We start from the raw sequence: 20,903 nt of genomic DNA, 5'->3' as shown, positions 1-20,903 counted from the left end.
TTGACCCCTTTTCAACTGCCCACATGGGAATTTAGAAAGTAAATAACAAATACAAGTGGGGAACATTTCTTTGGGGTGAGTGCCACTGTTTTGCCTCTTCTCCCTTCTTGGAAAAAAAAAAAAACCTGTTTGTCTTTGGTTTTGCATTAGCTTGTTAATCCAAAGAGTGATTACCTTAATTACAAACTGGAAAAGCTTGTGTACTAAGCCATGTCTCAGCAACAGAAAACCATTTGCTGTTTTCTTTTATTAAATCTTACATTCTTTTCTTTTCCTTGAAGTGCAACATGTTGGCAAAAGACACACACAAAGGTTAGAAAATGTTTCGCAATGTCACAAATCTTTCTTGTAGCAACTAAAAAAACAGCTAGTCCAAAGACAAATCTAAACCCTAATCCTTTGAGTCCTCAAGTCCTAAACTGGTAAATAGTAATTTTACCTGCACAACTATTACTTTTAACATATGTTTAACAAATAACATAACTTGAAAATAATCTTTAAATCCTTGGGTCAGGTGTATCTTAGTGTGTTCCTCTTTTGACACAATGGCAATAATTGGTCATTTTCAGACTAAATATTTTTGTGTGTATCTACAAGACAAAGGTGGAAAAGCAACCTAACTCTTTCACCAAGAAAAGTCCTGGAGTTGTTTTTGAGGGTATTTTTTCCACTCAGTCTGAAGTGGTTTGATGACATTCCTGGGATGTTTCTAATGCTGTGACAATTATCCTCTGAGATGTCAAACACATTTTACATCTATAGTTGTGGGTCTTTGTCTTAAGGTCTTTGTCTTAAAATCATGTACAGTATGTCCCCAAGTTGATTGAATCATGGAACATCTTGGCCCACAGTGTATGCACACATAAATTCCTTTGTCTGTAGTGATTACCAACAAAACAGTATTTTAAGATTCTTTTTATTTCTTATTTTATTTGCACACTCACACAATTAACAACAAAATGTTAGTAGAAGCAAATCCTCAAAATAAATACTAAACATCCACTCAGTGAGCTCTATAAAACAGGGGTTGTATTCACAAAGCTGCTAAGAATAAGAGCATTGATCTGTGAAGTCAAGTCACATGATGATTTGTAAGTTTCAAATTGACTGAGATGGAAAAATGCTCTATGACTGTCCTTAGATACATTAGATTTATTTCATGAATACAGACCAAGAACTACAGAGATAAAACTTCAAACTTACATCTGGTCCAAAATGCACATTTCACACATTTTCTTTATGGTTTTACATTTAGCCTACACAAACACAAACACACACACACAAACACACCTCTCTCTTGTTGTGAACTATGACACCATCGATACCTCTGGTCCAGGGTCCTCATCTGATACAAGACTGTTTACAGGGTCCACACGTGTCAGTACTACGTGGCCACATCCTTACTGAGGTACTCTTGCTTTGGCTTCACATTCAATATGTTTGTTTACGGATGATATAGTTTATCAGTCTATAAAGCACTTTGAGAGTCTGGACATGTCTTTGATTCCAAATACACATAGTGTATCGAGAGATGATGGTAGATTCAGAAGCTGAGAACTGCAGGGCTACACATGGGAATGTTTGCAAACTATACCAAGTCATTTAAATGTGCTGCTTCTACGAGCACAGTGACAGTGTGGGGTCCGATCAGCCTCTGAATGCAGTGCCTATTTGTATATATTGATGTTGATACTCTATTCAATGTCTGTTACCCCTGCCTTTCCTATGTGTTTGAGCCCTGTAGGGCTAACCTGAGCTGGTCTGTGTTCACCTAAGATGGCTGCGACCAGGGCCTCTGGTGCAGTCACTCCACTTCCTGGAGGACACAGGCTGCGAGGACTGAGGGGGCTGATGCTCGGTGATGGCACAGTGTCGGGGGAAATCAGACGCTCCTTCTTCGCAGCAGAACAAGGTGAGCGGACTGCGAGCCTGGCCTTCTTTAGGGCGTGGACAGAGGCTGAGGCCCTGCAGTGTGGGGAGGGGTTTGAAGTAAGAGCAGGAACAGCAGGACTGCGGGCTTCGACGGAGGCGTGGTGGTGGTGTTCCCGTTTTTAGGGCTCGGGCTGCGTGAGTTTGGAGCCAGAAGAACGAGAGTGCTGTCGTCTTCTGAGCTGATGTCAGAGCTGTCTGAGCGATGCACAGTGGGGCTGTGGGCCGGCATCTTTATCTGAGGAAGAAGGATTCAAGAAGATATTAGCATATGAACAAACACTGAGGAATTATCAAAAATTCAACTTTTCTATTAGGCTAATATTCTGTCAACACTTAATAAAAATCAAACAATTCATTAAAGGTGCTGTATGTAAGAATTATGCTCCCAGTAATCATAAAATGGCCCTGAATGTCACCAGACATTAAGGAATCATGTTCATTTCAAATACTGATATCACTGACAGTAGTAGTCCAGCCAGACTATTTACATTTGAAAAGCTAAATGTCAGCCCACAAGTAATGTTTATGTTGTCATTTTGTGTTTTGGTCTGATGCTCCACCCATCACCTATCTCCCAATCACAAAGTCGGTCGTGTTTGGGCATCCAGGTTACCAGTTCCCACTGAGCTGCAGCTGGAACGTTTCTGATCACAAATGTCTGATGTTACTAAACTTAAAATGCCTCTTATTATTCCCAAATACGTCGTGACAAAGTGAGAAACAAAACAAGGATATGTATAGGAGATGCTTTAGTGCCATCGGGTGAAGAGACTGGGCCTGGTATAAATACCGGGCCTGTATTTATACGGTGTAGGACTCAGTGCTGGTAGGTCCTTATAGTAGATGCTCATGCTGGATCTGGCAACCCCTAGTCTGGGGGGAGGGGGAGAGGATACCATGCTCTACAGCCGGGATGTCAAACTCCGATCCTCGAGGGCCAGCACACCTGGTTCAATCAATGATCAGCTCATCATCATGCTCTGCAGAAGTCTCATAATGGTTGTAATGGCTTCCAGGTGTGATGGAAGAGGGAAAAGTCTAATGCCGTGTTTCCACTGTGTGGAACCTGCTTGACTCAGCTCGACTCGACTCGACTCTGGTACCAGGTCCTATTCCTGGAGACCGTTTCCATTACAGGATACTTCCGACTTTACAGTACCTGAACGTCTTAGTGATGCGGCGAGTTACTTCTGTGTCATCTGCTCAGAGTTGCTGGTAAACGTGCTCGTTGTGTGTTGTCCCATCAAGCTCATGCTGAATTTTTACGTCGGCCACCAAAGGCTGAATCTCCTCGACCGACTATGGTGTAGTTTTGCGGGCTGTCATCATTTTTAATCTACTGCTATATTTACTGTCAACTTCCGCATCTGTTTTTGTAAAACGGTGGGTCACAGAGACAACTCTCTGACCAATCAGTGGTCTGCAGTGTTTACACGTCACCTTTTAGTATCTGTTCCCCAGTCTTGGAACCTCGGTGGAGGTGATATCAAAAAACTAGTACTGGGTACCAGATTCCAGGTCCTTTTTCTTAATGGAAACGCAAAAAGGCCGAGTCGAGTTGAGTTGAGTCGAACCGGTACCACTTAGTGGAAAACGCAGCATAAAACATCCAGGATACCAGCCCTCGGGGACCGGAGTTTGACACCCCTGCTCTACAGTATTTTGAATGTGGTTGCAGTACCAGTTTTGGCCACAAACCAACATACGACACCTTTAAGATACATGTTTTGCAAATACATACCAATTAACAACTAATACATTCTATCAACATCATGTTCCAGAATCAACATCGGCATTTCATACAAAAAAATCTCTCCTACAAAGACAAAATATCACATGATTTAGGACAAAATTAGCTTTTGTCCCCTGACTCTGTTACCTGAATAGGTGCTGACAGCCCAACAATACTGTTCATGTTATTGCTGTAGTAACCCAGAATGTATTCACAGTCATCTCTTGGCAAATCCTCCTCTGAAAATGTCACCTAGTAGAGATGGAAAATAAGTCTGACTTTAGTGGTGGGGAGAAGTATGTAAGTAGAACCACACTATGAAAATACACCATCACAACCTGAAATCCGGTATTAAAACATAAAAAAGTAAAAATGTGGGTTTTTTTAACAGCAAAATGAACATGAAGAGTGAAGAATGAGAGAATGAAAAATCACTGTTTAAGACAGATGTGATATGTATGATATGTGATATTTTGGAATAATTTTACAGCTGCATTAATTTGTATGTTGTATTTTACTTCTGAACATTCACATGCATTTTATCACTTTAAATGCAAACTGACTGGACTTTTATTTTGACAGAATTGTCTGCAATAGGTCAAGGTTTCCATGGTAAAGCAAACATTTGATGGAAAGATGTTTACAGCCAAATGTAGTGCCAGTGTGACCTTGGGTGTTGACAATTTTATAATGAAAAAGCTCACAACGGCACTGCTCCAATATTTATAAGCCTGTTTTGGGAAAGTACATAAATTTGGTTTGAACTCTGCAAAAGCTGGTCATGAGATGATGATCATAATATGGATCCTGAGGTGAGACCAGCTGACAACCACTGGTTTAAACAGTGAATTAGTTTAGATTATTATGTCAGAACCACATACATATCTCTATCATGAGCTCAGAAAAACAGCCCTGCTTTCAGCTTTGTGACAACACACTTTCCAGCTAATCCAAGAGGGTTTTAAAGAGTTTATTTAGCTTAAGAAGGAGGGGAATTTTAACCCTAAACTTTAACGTAAGGAACACTTAATATTTAAACGCAAACATTCACAGATTTGCATCAGTGAAGTGTATGAGGAATTATCTCAAATTAATTGCTGTAATTGCTTCCGAGATGCAGTAGAGAGGAAATATAAACCTCAGATCATTATTATACTCAATTGCAACCCTCGAATAAACATAATTTCCAGGATAAAACACATTAAATAGTTTCAATATCCAGCTCACCTGTGTTGCATGCTCTCCCTTTGCCCAGACGTATGCCTGGTAATCCTTATGATGCCTGAATCCAACCTGCAGAAACAAATCACACCCATGACACACCCATGACACACACACAGAAGCATACAAGTGAACGTGTGCATTATAAGCTTGTTTAGTAAATCAAATAGTCAGAAACAGAATCCAATCCAAGCTGAAACTTACCTTGTAAATTGCAACCCAGTCCCATGAGCTGCGCTGATAAGTTGAAGCTACATTGAATCTGACTGAAGCATCAGATACTTTAGTCCACTCCTTGTTTACTTGAAGCTCCACAAGTGGCATTTCCACCTTAAATGGGAACTGAAAAAAGTGCACAAGGTATAGAAATTTAAAAAAAAGGTAAAATATGCGAGCAATTTCAGAGTTATTGACTTTGGAAATTTGTCACGTGGGTGGAAAGCAGGACAGATTCTTAGCTGAAATGAATTTAATAAAGGACAAAAGAGCAATAGCTGAGAAACAACTGAAGAAAAATGCTCCAAAAGTGGCTGAATGGACAAAAATAGTTCAGGAACTTTTTTTAGGGGACATAAAAAATGGTAAACATTTTAGAACTGGAAATCTTACTTAATAGGAAGTGGTGTCTGATACTTGTGTTTTTATTGTCTTTCTTTTTGAGAACATTATTATTCTAACTTCATCTTTTAAAACACTCTGACCTTATACCTGATCTTGACCAAAAGGAAGGACATCTATGGTTCTACAGAACATGGACATAATATTCTTTACTTGTGACATATTGTACTCTTGGTATGTCTATTGTTTTTTTTGTTTTGTTTTGTTTTTTTTAGCACAAAAACAAAAAAGCAAAAAAATCATTAAAAAAATCACGTCAAGACATTTTCATTCTGAACGTACATGCAGTGAAAACAGGGCAGAAACTGGCTTGTGGTCACTGATGGTGTAGCCCATGTGACTTCTGTAAGCATGCTGTGTCACTTTAGTAGCTCCACCTAACCAAGAGGTGAGACCTCGCTGCAGTGCTGCATTGTGGGTAGGGACAGGTGAGCCAGTACGGCGATGGCGCCAGAGGATGCGATCTGTCCAGGCAGGCTTCCTCTTCTTTGCACTGACAGAAATGAAGCCAAAAGCAACAGTCAAAGTCAACAACAGACAAAATCTAAAAGGGTCAAAATGCAGATTACTTTGTACACACCTAGTGTCATATGTGTGCGTGCCCACATCGAACTTATAAGTGGGTGGGAATTTGAGTGGGCCCTCAATGAAGCCTTCTAAGATGGACTCTGTGTTTTTAGCCATGTTGAGCTGACGAGGAGACAAACAACACATGAAGACAAAAATCCAGGGTGAAGGTCATTTATCCTGACAAAAGGATGTATTTGTTCTTTTTTTTTGCTCTGGTGCCCTCTGTTGGTGTCAACAAACAGGTGCAACAAAGTCTTCTAGAAAAATGCACAGGGATGCACAGGAGGCCTCACCTGGTCTCGCTCCCACAGCAGAGGCAGCTTATTGCTGTCGATGGCACATTTCACCACATGGATGTCATAATCCTCAATCCGGAAGTTTAAATCTCCAAACCAAAACACGACACTGGAGACACAGAGGAAGGAAGATGACAAGGCCAAAGGAAAAAAGAGCATTTACTTTAATATCAGAAAGCAGTAACACTATATAGTAAACAGCACTGTCTGACACAGAATGCTATGTTATTTCTCTTTGTGTTTTGTTCTGTGAGCTCATTTCAGGGGAACAATACCTCAAATACTTACACATGCTCATCAATTATATGTACACTGTTGACACTAAAGTTGGAATAAAATATTTTTTGCTCTTCTCATGAAATGATTGTGACAATGTGATTTCATTTTGATAGATAAAATGTAACTGGGACATAGTATGTAATCATTGCACCAGGTCAAGGGTGATACCGATGAGAGTAAATAGGAATAAAAAAGATTATATCTGAAAATAAAATTATACCAACTTCATGGGGAACAGTGTGTTTCTATGGATGAAAGAGATAAAGATGGAAATAGAGACAAGGAAAAAGAACCAAAGCAAAATTAAAAGCAAAAAGTAAAAATAGAATAATAACTAAAGCCTGGATAAAACCCTTATAATTTTACTTAACATAACCAAAATTGATTTTGTAAAATTATGCTGTATTACCAACAGATAAGTGCATCCACATGTATTTTTTTATATATACATTACACCATCTCATACAAAAGCAGTTCAAAATACTTTATGTAAAAACAAATTAATATTGTAAAAAAAAAAAAAAAAAAAGATAAAATTAATATAAAGACAAAAAATGTGCTAAAAACACAAAATTTTGATTGTAATTCATTTAACTCTTTACCACATGTGACATCAAATTAATGTTAAAAGAGATGATTCAGTTTTTATTTTCAAGTTTCATTTAATTACACATTTTATTTCTGCCTTTGAAAATGCATTTTTCTAAATTGGTTCTTACTATGTTCTATCATTGTGTTCATGTATGCAGTCTGTGTGTCTTTATAGGTATATATTGTATTTAATTTGTGTATTTTTGTCACGTTTTAATCTATAGATTGGATCTGTTCCTGCTAATGGATTGTTTTTTTTATGCTGTGAAGCATGTGTTATCAAGTGTTATACAAAGAAAGATTATATTGTCATTGCTATAATCTTTGTGTAACACTGTAAAAGCATGTCTCACTCGTGGTCCAGGACACCAGTGGCCGTCCCTCCTTCAAACTGCTGCTGCTGCAGGATGCTCTCAAAGTCCTCCATGCGCTGCTCCAGATTTCTCATGTGAGCTGGCAGGTGACAGTTGAGAAAACACACTGGGTGGCCAAACACCGTCATCCTCGCACTGACGCCTCCTTTATTCCCCTTAAAGCGAGCGGAAAAGATGAAGAGAGGGCAGAGTGAGAAACTGAGTCTTTTTGATCAATGTCACTAAAATAACATACAAGAGGACACTGGTGTGAATCCATTGTAACCGTGATCGGAGACAAGGTCGGATGTGTTTTCTGTCACTGAGTCACAAAGGCCGACAGCCGACTGCTGCACTGACCTCAAAGAGAAGGAGACTGCACCAGCAGCAGACCGGGGTGATGCTGACATCAACTCGCACAGGAAGGTCATACACTGACATATGCACCCACGCACACACACGCCAGCTGGCAAGAGGGCGCACACACTCCCTTTTACCATCCACCCACCACACTCACCCACAGGTACAAAAACACCACAAATTTTGCAATGTAATAAATCTCAGAGCAGTGATCCTGAATGCACAGCACGTACCCAATATCCCCCAAGTCCTGTCCGTGTACTCTGTGTCTGCACACCTCGGAGAAATGGAAGATGGCAGAATTTAGAGAAGACCAGCAACAACACTCCCTGCATTCGCTGGGACGCCACCTGAAGGGACGGGACACAGGAAAAAATAAACTATTTCAGCACCATGATACATAAATACCTAGCCTAGTCTACCTACTGAATCAAGACAGAGCAATAATTATCTTTAAACATGTTTCCATAACCTTCAAACATGACCTTAAGACATAGTTTAAAGCAAACCAAACTAATACCATGAGTAATTTTACCACTTCTCTGACTTTTATACACACTTACAGTTATCATAGATATTGACTAATTCTGTAACATAGTAATGTCTCTCATTCAGTGCTGTGAAGGTCAGCTATAAATTATAACAGGTTTCACATTAGTAATTACCCTGTTATAAATGCAAAAATAATTTGACCATGCTTATTTTTTCAACAAATTGACATCCCTCATTACATTTGATTTCTATGGGATTCATTTTTCAGTAACTGAGGTTTAAACCAACAATGTAACATAATGTTATACCCTGATTTTAGAAGGAAAATATGGCTCTATTTCTGTGATATTCTATTGAAAAGAATAAATTCAGATATAACTCATTTGAAATCGCAGACAGTTTGATTAATAAGTGTAGTTTACTTACTTCATTTGTGTCAGTGATTGTAAGTAATTCCTATTACATTTATTCTCTTAATTTAATTATGCATTTTATTTTAAAGCTAGTTATCACCACAAATGTACAAATACAAGTACATTTGTGTGGAAAAAGTATAAAAAAAAGAAAGCTAACAGGACAACAATAAAACTTAAACTAAAATAAATTTGAAGGAGCATGTATAAGACAAAGTATATATGCAGTCATTAGTTTTTCGTCTTCTTTGGTTGCGTTCGTGCATAAATTATTATTGTGTAGCTTATATACTCGTATTAAAAAAAAAGCTCTTAGTCTGCAGGCCTGAGCTTTGTGAATCCTGTTTCTTCTTCCAAAGGACATCAGAGAAGCCCAGCTTTTATGTGGGGGGAGTATTGTCCTTTATCGTCCTCAGAGGCTCCACTGGGTGCGTCCCCTGCAGAATGTAACTCCGTTACATCTAACTATTAATACTGATAATACTGCACTGTCACGTATTGTATTGCGGTACTTGTTGAAGCCCTGAATGGATGATACCTGGTACTACTTTATTCTATATAACCTGTGCAGTGGCTACACATGAAAATATTACACAATTTAGATTTTTTTTTTCCTCTGATATTATTCATATTTAACTTACAGCAGTATTTTTGGGTGAGTATTTTTCCACCAGTACCAAATATTTCTGCTACTAAAAGAATACCTTAGCTTAGTAACTTTTTCTAAACCTGACACACAAACTGCAGCTCTTTTCTCTAAATTAAAATAATTTTATATATAATATATTTTATGTATAAAATGTTCAGTTCAGCGGGTGCTTGGCCTCTAATAAAGACAAGCATAGTTCATTAGAGACATGCATAATGCTTTTTCAGTGTTAAAATGTTTGTAGGAGGGAATGATATCAGCCAACCTCTAGTTTCTATCACATCCTTACACATAATATTGTGTTGAGTATGTTTCACATGGTAATAAATGAAGTGAATAGCAGCACACTTACACAGATGTGGTTATTAATGGTAAATAAATGTAATGGTGTGCAAAAGTGTTAGGCCACCGTTAGTTGTGTAGGTTTTATGGGGGTTGTAATGACTGCACATATTTATTTCTTATAGACAATCAGAGGAAATATGTGTGTAACATATGCAGGACTAAATGTGCTCTACAGACAAATTTCAGTATTTAGTGTGACTTCCAGTGAACTCTCTTCGGTTTCCTTCATTCATTCAGAATTTCTATAAAATTGGACTGTGTTTTATTTTTACTTTGTCCATGTGATCCCACATTGCTGATGTTCTATTTCCTTTTTTTTATGTTGTTTGCCTCCTGTATTAATTTGTAAAGTGCTTTAAAATGATTATATATTATCATGGCAGAAAGATGGATGAATTGATTCTTAGTACAGAGACTGATAAATGTATATGCATGAATATTATACCTTGATTAAACACACTTTAATCATGGCTTAAGACTTTTGTACACAATTATTGAAAATAAAGGAAAAAATTACACAAATACAAGCGACTATGCGAAAAATTAAAAATTAAAGAAAATATTACATGTGCAGAGTGAATTCTTTACTGACCAAAACATATCCGAATGGACTGAGCGTGTCCATGCAAAGCTCACTCCACTGGTCTGAGAAAAGAACATCCTTCAGCCGCTTGTTTATCATGGAGTTGACTTCCTGGAGTCTGCCAAAAAGTAGAGAAATATTATGACCAAGCGACAAGGCAAAATGAAGAAAAGGACAGTGACGGGTAACAGGGAAGGACAGATCCAAACGAACACAGATGACTGAGTGGGCACCGGCGGCTGTCTCTCTGGCACTGCTGAGCGCGGTACAAATAACTGCTTACCCGATGATAAACATGTCAATGGTTCCATCTGAAGCATTTGGTCCGAACAGAGAAGTGATGTCATCTGGCGGGACAGCTGATCCCACGTTCCAAGTGACGATGTGCACCCTTTAAAAGGAGAGAAGCGGTGAGAATGTTGCATTATGTTCTATAGTATAAACGTAAGGTGAAAGAGGACATAATCTGCTGTAATCCCCAGAGAAACCCTGCTCACAATGTGTCTGTATATAGAATAAAGATAAGCACAATTAAGCACCTCTTTCTACCCTGGTGATGACTAAGACTGTTTTGTGTGTGTGTGCATGGGTATGTGTTAACATTATGAAACTCTTTTTTATTACAGCGATAGCTCATTGTATTTTGTTCCGATCAGGATATGCTATAAAACACAATATTATCTTTAACTAAACAAATCTGTTTCACTTTAACTTTTTTCATATTCTTTTCCAAGACATCCTCTTTTGAGTATACATGATTTGCTCTGGTTCAAAGACTACACATTTTATCTATGTTACATTTTGCAGCAACAAATACTAAAATCTAAAATGTTAAATTATCTTGTCACGTGTAATTCTTGCAAGAATGAGGCTGTAGGTTGATTTTTTTAACGTCTGTGTTCACTAAAAAAAGAAAAACACAAGGAGTAGACCTCAGGGAGAGTTGAACGAAAAAGCTTTTTGACCATATATAGTTTGTAATGTAACACGTACACTGGAGACATTAAATGTTGACTTATTTCTTTTGACAGACTCTCAAAGGGATTCATTTTTTATGGAAATGTGAAACTTTAATGACTCAACAAACAAACAAATCATCATCATGTATTGGACTGGTGCATTTCTTTAATATAATATTGGAGTATAAATCAAAATGTTCTATTTGCTCAGAAAATAAAGGTTTGGGTTTTAGGTTTCTGGGTGTTCATCCCACACAGACCTCATATGAACTCTGAATACATCTACTGCAGTTAGGAAGGCATAACAGTGACTGAAGAAGGACACAGTCTCCAAGATCTTGGTCACCTTATGTACAGTAAGAGTACCACAGGGAGTACCCTCTGTACTGTACATACTGCACAGCCGGAGACAGGGAGGCCCTCAAGCAGGAGTTTTAGACAGCTCAGTGCACCATTAACACCCAGTTACCACCAGAATAGGACATCTACAGCATATACGCCAGTACAGCACATCAATACTTTCATGACACAACACTGACTGAAATACTAGTATGTAGAGTATGAATAAACACTTGGCAGCATTTGAGAGTAAATATCAGTACCAGAGGAATAAGTCTCATCGGTGTCAGTGTGTGCAGTGCTTGTGAGTAGCTTTTATACATTTTATTCATGTCAACCAAGGGGAAAGGACCTCAGCTCCAAAGTGAAGCTAATGTAGAAGTATCTTAAAGTTGTAATTATTATTTTTTTTTTTTTTCCCAGGACTCATTCTGGTGTCATCTGTTATATTTGGAACATCCAATAAGTGTTTGTTGACTGAAGGGTCTGCATGACACACTGCCTGCTAAGTCAGGCTTTCAATTTATTTCACATAAATTTAATTTTCCAGAGAAACAACTTGACTACAGTCATGGAAAAGAGGTCCCATTGTTAAGACTTAACATTACTTTGTTACACAGTACTTGTCGAAGTTTACAGTTTCACAGTGCAAGTAAGTTAATGTTTAGCATTAGCCACCTCTGAACTCTCAAGCTCCTATAGTCCTGCCCCTTTGGTCCAAATATGGCCATTTCAGGCTCCAACAAGCAAATCATAACAGCAGTTCAGAAAGTAACGTGTGACATCACATTGCGTTCCTCCATCCACTAATTAGATATTATTTAGGTCAAGTCAAGAAAAATAGGTTTATTCTTTATGTTGTAAAGCTGTTTTGAGTGAATAAAACTGCAACTGCGCAGAAAAATAAAACTAAGAAGTTGTACCTTTATGAATTTTGTAATTTTTTAATTGTTAAAATGGGCAAATTGGGATTACACACACACACATATATATATATATATATATATATATATATATATATATATATATATATATATATATATATATATATATATAGTTTAGGATCTAGTATCAAAAACAGCGAATGCTATCCAACCCTTGCAAACACTGAAGAGGAAACAAAAAGTTCCATAACAATACCTTCAACAGAATATTCTCAGTCAGGTTTATTACAACCAACACGTTTAGAGCAGCTTGGTGCAATCAGACACCTAAAGTCTTCCTCCTCCCTTCAGTGACATGACTTTGGACTTTCAGTCTGTGAATCTGTCTATGTAAATCATCTGCAACAATTCTTCCCTTTTTCCGCTGAAATATTACACATCTGTAGATAGTAAGCAGGTAATGTTGACACTGTTAACATTCAGCCCTTTTTTAAACACAATCTGCTGCATAGTAGATTTATTAATAGTACTAATATTCTAATAATACATTTGCTTTTATTTAATCCTTTTCATGGTCTTCTATTCCAGTGAAGCTGTTGCTGTATTATTATTATTATGTCTGCTCTAATTCAAGGAGCCACATAACACTTTGTACATGCTCCAATACACTGTGTAATGACAAAAACGTTGAACTGAATATGTTAGAGTTTTACTCGTATTAGTAAGATTAGCTCTGTCAACTTTGTTATAATATGACAACCTTAAAAATACAGCAAAATGTGATGAAATGGTAAAGAAGAAAAACTACAGTGAATTGGATTTTGCATGAAATAAATGGATGAAAGTGTTTTCTGAAAGGCAGAAAAAGGATGCTTAGATGTCATTAAAATATAATGCCAAAGCTTCTAAAATGTGATGAATAAATGATGACTTGACTTTTTTTTAAAATATAAAATACTCTGATAAGATCAATATTTGATTGATGGAGACTGAAAATACTTTAGTGTACTTTAGTGATTTTTGTGAATAAAAGTCAGATAAAAGCAAGACTGGCAAAAGTTTTAACATATGCATGTCAGTCCAGATGTTTTCTTCTTCAAAACCCAGCTGATTGAACCTAAACTCATTTGTTTATGAGAGAGGAACACAATATGCTGCTGGGAAACCTGCCAGCTGAATGTGGTTGTGTCAGTCTGCCAGGTTCATAAAGCTCTTGGTGAAAAGTGCTGCTTTGATTCATATGACATGGTCTGGCTTTCTTACAGACACAGACTGCAGGACAGATTCTGTATTTAGACATAAAAGAGGGACAGCAAACACAACAGCAGTTAACAAGGTCCTTTAAATGCACTGTGGAGATGAGATAAGATGAGATGGCTAAGGCTATGTAATAGCACATCAGTGTGGATAAAGGTGTCACTACCTGAAGTCATTGCTTTCTCCAGCTGGCTTCTCAGACTGTACTTGGCTCTGTGTTGTACCGGGTGAAGGGATCTTTTGTGATGCAGGTTTCAGGGTGACACTCGAGGGCTGCGAAGGGCTAGACTGAAACAGGGGAATGCTCGGATTGGGGGTCAGGTAAGGCTGGCTGGTGTAACACTGGGGGCTGCGGGGGCTTTGAGGACTATGAGGTGAGAGGGTTGACTCTGTTGGGGAATGTGGCAGGGCGTTGGCACTCTGAGGTCCTGGGATGCAAACTGGAATCAAGTCAATTTCCTTTGAGGGGTCCACTGAGGTTCTAGTCAGCTTCGGCGCATTTTTATTTCCAAGAGCAGTGGGTCTGGGTCGGCTTATACTGGCCAATGCTGCCGGGCCGGCCCCGGGCTTCGCCTGCCCTGACCGCATTTGGTCTGTCAGCTTTGTAGCCTGCACTGGAATCAGCCCAGACTGCATCTTGAGCCCTTCTGATGAGCTGATGAGAGGCTGGACAGGTAATCCAGGACCAGGTGTGATGAATGCACAAGGTCCAGGATGAACTGGGTCTGAGCTGATTTGTTTTTGTGGAATGTGATCCATTAACCTGCAAGAGGAAGCAGAGCGTGTTGAAAATTATAACATCAATCAGTCAATCAATCAATCATGTTCTGAACCCGCTTTATCCTCACTAGGGTCACAGGGATCACTGGAGCCTATCCCAGCTACTTATGGGCGAAGGCAGGTTACACCCTGGACATGTCACCAGTTCATTGCAGGGATGACATATAGAGACAAACAGTCACATTCACACCAATGGGCAATATAGATAGATAGATAGATAGATAGATAGATAGATAGATAGATAGATAGATGGATAGATAGATAGATAGATAGATAGATAGATAGATAGATAGATAGATAGATAGATAGATAGATAGATAGATAGATAGATAGATAGATAGATAGATAGATAGATAGATAGATAGATAGATAGATAGATAGATAGATAGATAGATACTTTATTCATCCCATGGGGAACTTTACAGGTTCCAGCAGTATCTACAAACTTAAAAACAAACAATAGTAAAAAAAAAAACACTTTAACTTTCCACAGGAAGTCAGAACCCACACAGACACAGGGAGAACATGCAAACTCCACACAGAAAGATCCCACCCCAGTCTAATGGTGTTGGAATCGAACCCAGGACATCCATGCTGTGAGACACGAGTGCTATCCACTGCACCAATATGTTGCTCAGTCAATCAGTCAAATTTTATTTATATAGTGCCAAATCATAACAAACGTTATCCCATGACATTTTACATATAGAGCTGGTCCAAATCAGACTCCAAGCCAATTTACAGAAACCAACAGAATCCTCCAGGAGCAAACACTCGTGACTGGTGACAGTGGTGAGGAAAAACTTCCTTTTAACAGACAGAAACCCAGAGCAGACCCTGACCCCTAGAGGATGGTTGTCTGCCTTGACCAGTTGGAGTTAAAGAGAGAGAGAGAGAGAGAGAGAGAGAGAGAGAGAGAGAGAGAGAGAGAGAGAGAGATTAGGGGAGAGGGAGAAAGGGGGAATAGGTGGAGACACATGGATGCACAGCAAACTGAACCAGAACTGTTAGAAACTAAAACAGCTGGTACTAGTATAATAACCAATAACTAGAATAAATGTCCATAACTGTTAATACTAGTACTAACATGAGCACCTGTTTGAACAAGAAGGCAGTAAAAATGACACAGGTTGTCCTTTTTTGTGGTTTTGTATCAATCCGTGTCTACAACATTCTCCATCCTCTCTCCAAATACAGAGGTAAAAAAAAAAAACCCTGATAGGAAAGGTTTCGACAGGATAACAACACTCCATCTTTATATTATGCCATTTCAAATGTTTTGTATTAATTTACATTATAATAAAATAATCTAAAACAGAAACCTTCAACAGAGACAGAACACAATGAACACCACAAAAAAAGAGATAGATACATCACAAGTGTGAGATGAAGCCCGCTGTCAGCTTTTCAGTAGAATGAGTCAGAAATTCAGTTAAGAATAGGCTAAATCATGAACAGAGATTTTTTTTTTTACACTAAAGTAATTATATTAAACAAACCACAAAAAAACATAAAAAATGTATGATATCCCTGTAGCGTGATCTTAACTGATTTTGAAATAAAATCTTCTTTGCCTGAGACCAAGACAAGACCATCAAAAGTGAAACCCAACTCCAGAATGAAAAGTCTAGAATATCTTTTTTGGGGAAAATCCCTTAAAGGGGTCATATTTTGCTAAATCCACTTTTATTAGTCTTTGGTACATTTATTTGTGTATTTGGACCCTAATAGTTCAAAAAGTTTGAATTTGAACCCTCCAGGTGCTGCAAAGCTATGTTTATATTCACTTTGGCAAAAATCGAGTGGATTTCTACAACCCGTTTAAATTCCTGCTTAATTTGTTACGTCTATAACTAGTTACGTCACAACATTTGCACATATAAGGTCAAGACTTCTGACGAACATTTCTCTGAGTACGCTGTAATTGTTTGTCAGCAGCAGTGGTTGTAGTCCATACTAAAAATATGTCCAAACTTCGAGCCGATTACCTAAAATGTTCAGTTGTTGGTTGAACAGGACACAGCAGCACAGTCAACAACCTGGAGGGGGTGGGGTGTGAAGTGGCTCATTTGCATTTAAAGGGCTAGCACTCAAAACGACCTTTCTGGTGTCATTACTCAGAAATAGGGTTGAAGATGGACCTGTGGAGTTGAATTAATGAAGACGTCAGACCCAAGCAGAGCATTTACAGTTTATGTAGACCACAGGGAAATGTTTTAAAATGCATATTTCATTAAAACTAGAAAAGCACTCGGAGAGCGCAGACCTCCGCCAAGGCAGATCAGTCCCCCTCCAATCCCCACCAAAATTTAGCCATTTGTTCCTTGTGCCAGCATCAACATGTCCTGAAAATTTTATCCAAATCCGTCCATAACTTTTTGATTTATCTTGCTAACAGACAAACGAACAAAGAAAAAATCAGACAGATAGACAGACAGACAAACTCCGATGAAAACATAACCACCGCCGTTCCTTGGTGGAGGTAATGAGGGAAAGTCTTTTGGAAGAATCATCTTGATCCATCTAAAAGACGTACCTTGAACCTTGAATCCATCCAGGGTTCACAGATTTGTCAAGTCAATACCAAGGTGCATTGAATCTGTTCTGAACCAACTCCTGAATATGACACTACATTAGCTCATCCATCTGAATGTTTTGATGTGTTTCTTAAGCAGGTCCCTTAATGCAACATGAAACATTTGCCTCAGTTTTTTTTTTTTAATTTTCCAGCTGAGTAATGATCAAATTAGACAATAAATTTCACATTGGCTGGGGATTCCAAGCAGACAGATGCTAACAACCAATTCATTTTACTCAACTAACATCAGTTTACATCACCTACATTTCAGCTTCATGTCATATTGATGATTATCAGCAGGAATCAATAAGACAACACTGATTTCCTTTCATTTGTCACCTTGTCTGTATTTGACATGATTTTTTTCATCCTAAGCCGGATCTTTATCCTCTATCATAAACCAGCAAAGAATTTCTCAGCAGTCTAACACATAAAGACCCAAACATCCACCAAAGACCAAAACATCTACTGATTTTAAACTGTCTAATACCTGCTAATCCACTAATCCTATCAACACATGTGAATAATTGGTGTAAAATACAGTTTGTCATCTTTTCATAGTCATCAGATATGACCCATTTGGATGTTCAGAGGATCCATAGTTACCCTTAGAAACAATGTCATCCTCTACAACATTGATTCACCAGTAACACCCATGGAGTTGGATCAATGACAGTGGATGGAGACCTTGGTTTATGTTCAGTTAATTATATATTTTGTTGAAAAAGTTAGTTTTTCTTCAGTTTTCTCTGTTTCTGATTTAATAACCCTAAACTTTAATCTGAGCTTTAATCAACATTTTGTTTGTTTAATTTGTGTTTATTCAGATATTTCAAGCATTATACATTTGTGCAAGATACAATGTTTGACATCTATATGATCAGTGAATTAAATACAGGAAAATACATGATTTTCACCGAAAAAATGCAAAATAAAGAAGGCAATATTACAATAAATGGTGGTAAATCACTGATGGAAGACTTAAGGTTTAGGTAGTTGAGAAAGTGCATCAAACTTTAAGTAGTACCCCCCGCACACTATGATCCCCAGGTACCTGTGATGGTGATTTTATCATGAGTAGGCAATTAGGCTAAAGAACTAACTTTGGACCTCTGCCCTGGATTACATCCCTGTTTCTCGGCAACATTTATTAGCCCCTGACCCCTTTACTTTGCAAAAGAAACAATTGATAATATTCGTCTTATGGTGGCCTCACAGTTTAAACTATTTTCTGCTCCATTTTCAGGTCTCATTGTCTCCTCATCCTTTTTCTCTTTCTGAGTTGAAGAGCTATGAACGTATCAGACACGAGCAGTGGATGTGATAAGACAGACAGCTGCAGATAATGGACTAAATCAGTCAGTGTCAACACATACTCACAAGAGGTAGAGGGTCCCTGACAAGACTGAAGGACAAGGGCCTTCTTCCATTTTGTTTACCTGCCCTCACACAGAAATTATACACCTCTGTTAATTATTCATGACATGCAAATTGGGATTTCTTTGTGTAAGAGGAAATCATGTGATAACAGTGGTAAACAAAAAAAAAAAAAAACAGCTTTAAGTAGGTTATTATTGGTGATCAGGCAGGTTTGTATCTAATGTACTTTAAAAGTGGCAACTTTTAGGGCTTAGATAACACTGTGGAAGTGGGCCTTTTTAATTTAATGTGCATGAGCCTGCAAGTCTGAATGACAGCTTGTCTGGATAGGAGCCCAGACTCCTGAAAAACACCACAGAGCACAAGTGACATGTACAATCACCAGGAGTACACAGCTGCAGAGGAGGCTGTGGCTGACACACATTGGCGAAAACATCTGACTTACCTTTTAGGCGTTTTTCTATTTCCAAGGTGAACCGCAAAGGTGATCTGCACAATCCTCAGAGGGGAAAAGCATCAGGCTCCTTGTTGTCAATCAACGCGACCAGTCTGTCACATTCGGGCGAGAATAAAATCGATTTCTGGTCCGGAGGCAGACCGACCCAGCTAACCTACAGGACGAGGCGACCCGTCGGAGCCGCGGACGGAGCTGGTCTCCGTCACGGTGCAGACCGTTAGACGCTGTCAGGACAGGAAGCGGTTACGCACGATGTGTCCGGACTCTTGCATGCTGATGTTTGGACAACCATACAGAGGGACAGCGGATCATACATCACCGTAGTTGTAAGTGAGTAAAGCACAGCGTAATTGGCCAGAGCAAATGCACTTTCCCACCAGCATCCTCCTCCTGCACACCGACCCATCAGGCGCACTCACAGCACCGTGGAGCGCTCTCTCTCTCTCTCTCTCTCTCTCTCTCTCTCTCTCTCTCTCTCTCTCTCTCTCTCTCTCTCTCTCTCTCTCTCTCTCTCTGTACATGAGCACCTGCTGGGCGGGCAGGAGGCAGAAGCAAAATAAAAATCAGCTGTCGGGCTCAAATAATTGAGCATCTGTTTGACCGGTGACGCAGTCTGCCATCAGTGCGTCACTGATGGAGACAATTGATCAGCTCATTGATAATTACATTTGACTGTGGCCGGATAGTTATCCACGTATAGTCTCTGACATCTATATAACAGCGGGGCACTAAAGGGTGGCACATTGTATCCTGCACACCAGCAACTTATGTAATCAATAAGATTTTGTGAGGTATAGGCTGCAATTAGTATGATGAGTGAAGTCAAACACTGAGGCAGCACAGATGGAGAAATACCTGTGTTTGAAGCCCCATATGCAATGGATCCTACAGCAGGGGTGTCAAACTCATTTTAGCACAGGGGCCACATTCAGCCCAATGTGATCTCAAGTGGGTCGGGACCAGTAACATAATAACAGTGAATAAAGTAAAATTATATTATGATCAGGTTTACATCTACAAAGTTTCCTTAAAAATCTGAATAACTTGAATTGTCTTAAGACAAACAAGTGAAATTTTAACAATATTCTGCCTCCGTTTATCATTTTATCATTTACACATGCGCATCACAATCACACAAAACATTTAGTAACAGGCAGAATATTGGTAAAATTGCATTTACTTTTCTTAAGACATTTCTGTTTGTTCATATTTGTTCAGGCTATTTACACTTTTTAGAAAAGTATAGTTTGGTAATGTAAACATTTTCATGTAATTTTACTTTTTTACAGCAAAAAAACAAAGAGAAAATTTGGGGTTGTCATTATTTATAGGTTATTATGATAATATTTTACTGGTCTGACCCACTTGAAATCTAATTGGACTGTATGTGTCTGTATGTGGAACCTGAATTAAAAGGATTTCGACATCATTGATTGTTAATCTCTTCAGTGTAATTTTTTTTGCCATTTTTCACAAATTCATCCCATGGGCCGGATTTGACCCTTTGGCAGGCTAGATTTGGCCCCCGGGCCACATGTTTGACACCTGTGCCCTACAGTTTCCATATTGAAAATCTATCTGATAAATGCACCTGTTTGGAGGCAATTTTCTGTTCCAGAATCTGAAGTCACATTATTTTGGAAAACTCCCCCAAGAGTTTATGTATTAGTTCAAGAGCAACCACAGAACACACCAAATTGCTGTCCTGGTTCATCTGTTGTTATCACTAAGCAGTGGATGCACCTGCTTTGTATTAAACTACAGTAATCAATTCCACTCTGCCTGTGAAAACACATGGTCACGCTTTCTTTAGGTGGTCCACCCTCAGAGAGTTT

At 38.6% G+C, this 20,903-nt stretch overlaps 1 protein-coding gene across 1 annotated transcript; it reads right to left on the bottom strand.

Moving 5' to 3' along the window:
* Positions 1-900: 900 nt before the first annotated feature.
* Positions 901-19,483, bottom strand: LOC115429656 (inositol polyphosphate 5-phosphatase K). The gene is given in 16 exon segments (XM_075353503.1): positions 901-1,919; positions 1,921-1,979; positions 1,982-2,048; positions 2,051-2,167; positions 3,812-3,916; positions 4,892-4,957; positions 5,090-5,227; positions 5,786-5,996; positions 6,084-6,193; positions 6,367-6,478; positions 7,593-7,768; positions 8,186-8,302; positions 10,444-10,552; positions 10,718-10,825; positions 14,040-14,636; positions 19,057-19,483. Coding segments are annotated over 15 exon segments (2,313 nt in total). The 5' UTR covers positions 14,633-14,636; positions 19,057-19,483; the 3' UTR covers positions 901-1,694.
* Positions 19,484-20,903: the final 1,420 nt, after the last annotated feature.

This window comes from Sphaeramia orbicularis, chromosome 12 (genome assembly GCF_902148855.1).
Source record: "Sphaeramia orbicularis chromosome 12, fSphaOr1.1, whole genome shotgun sequence".
Classification (NCBI taxonomy): Eukaryota; Metazoa; Chordata; class Actinopteri; order Kurtiformes; family Apogonidae; genus Sphaeramia; species Sphaeramia orbicularis.
Note: the sequence above shows the minus strand (reverse complement) of the source record. Positions and strands in the feature narration are given on the sequence as shown.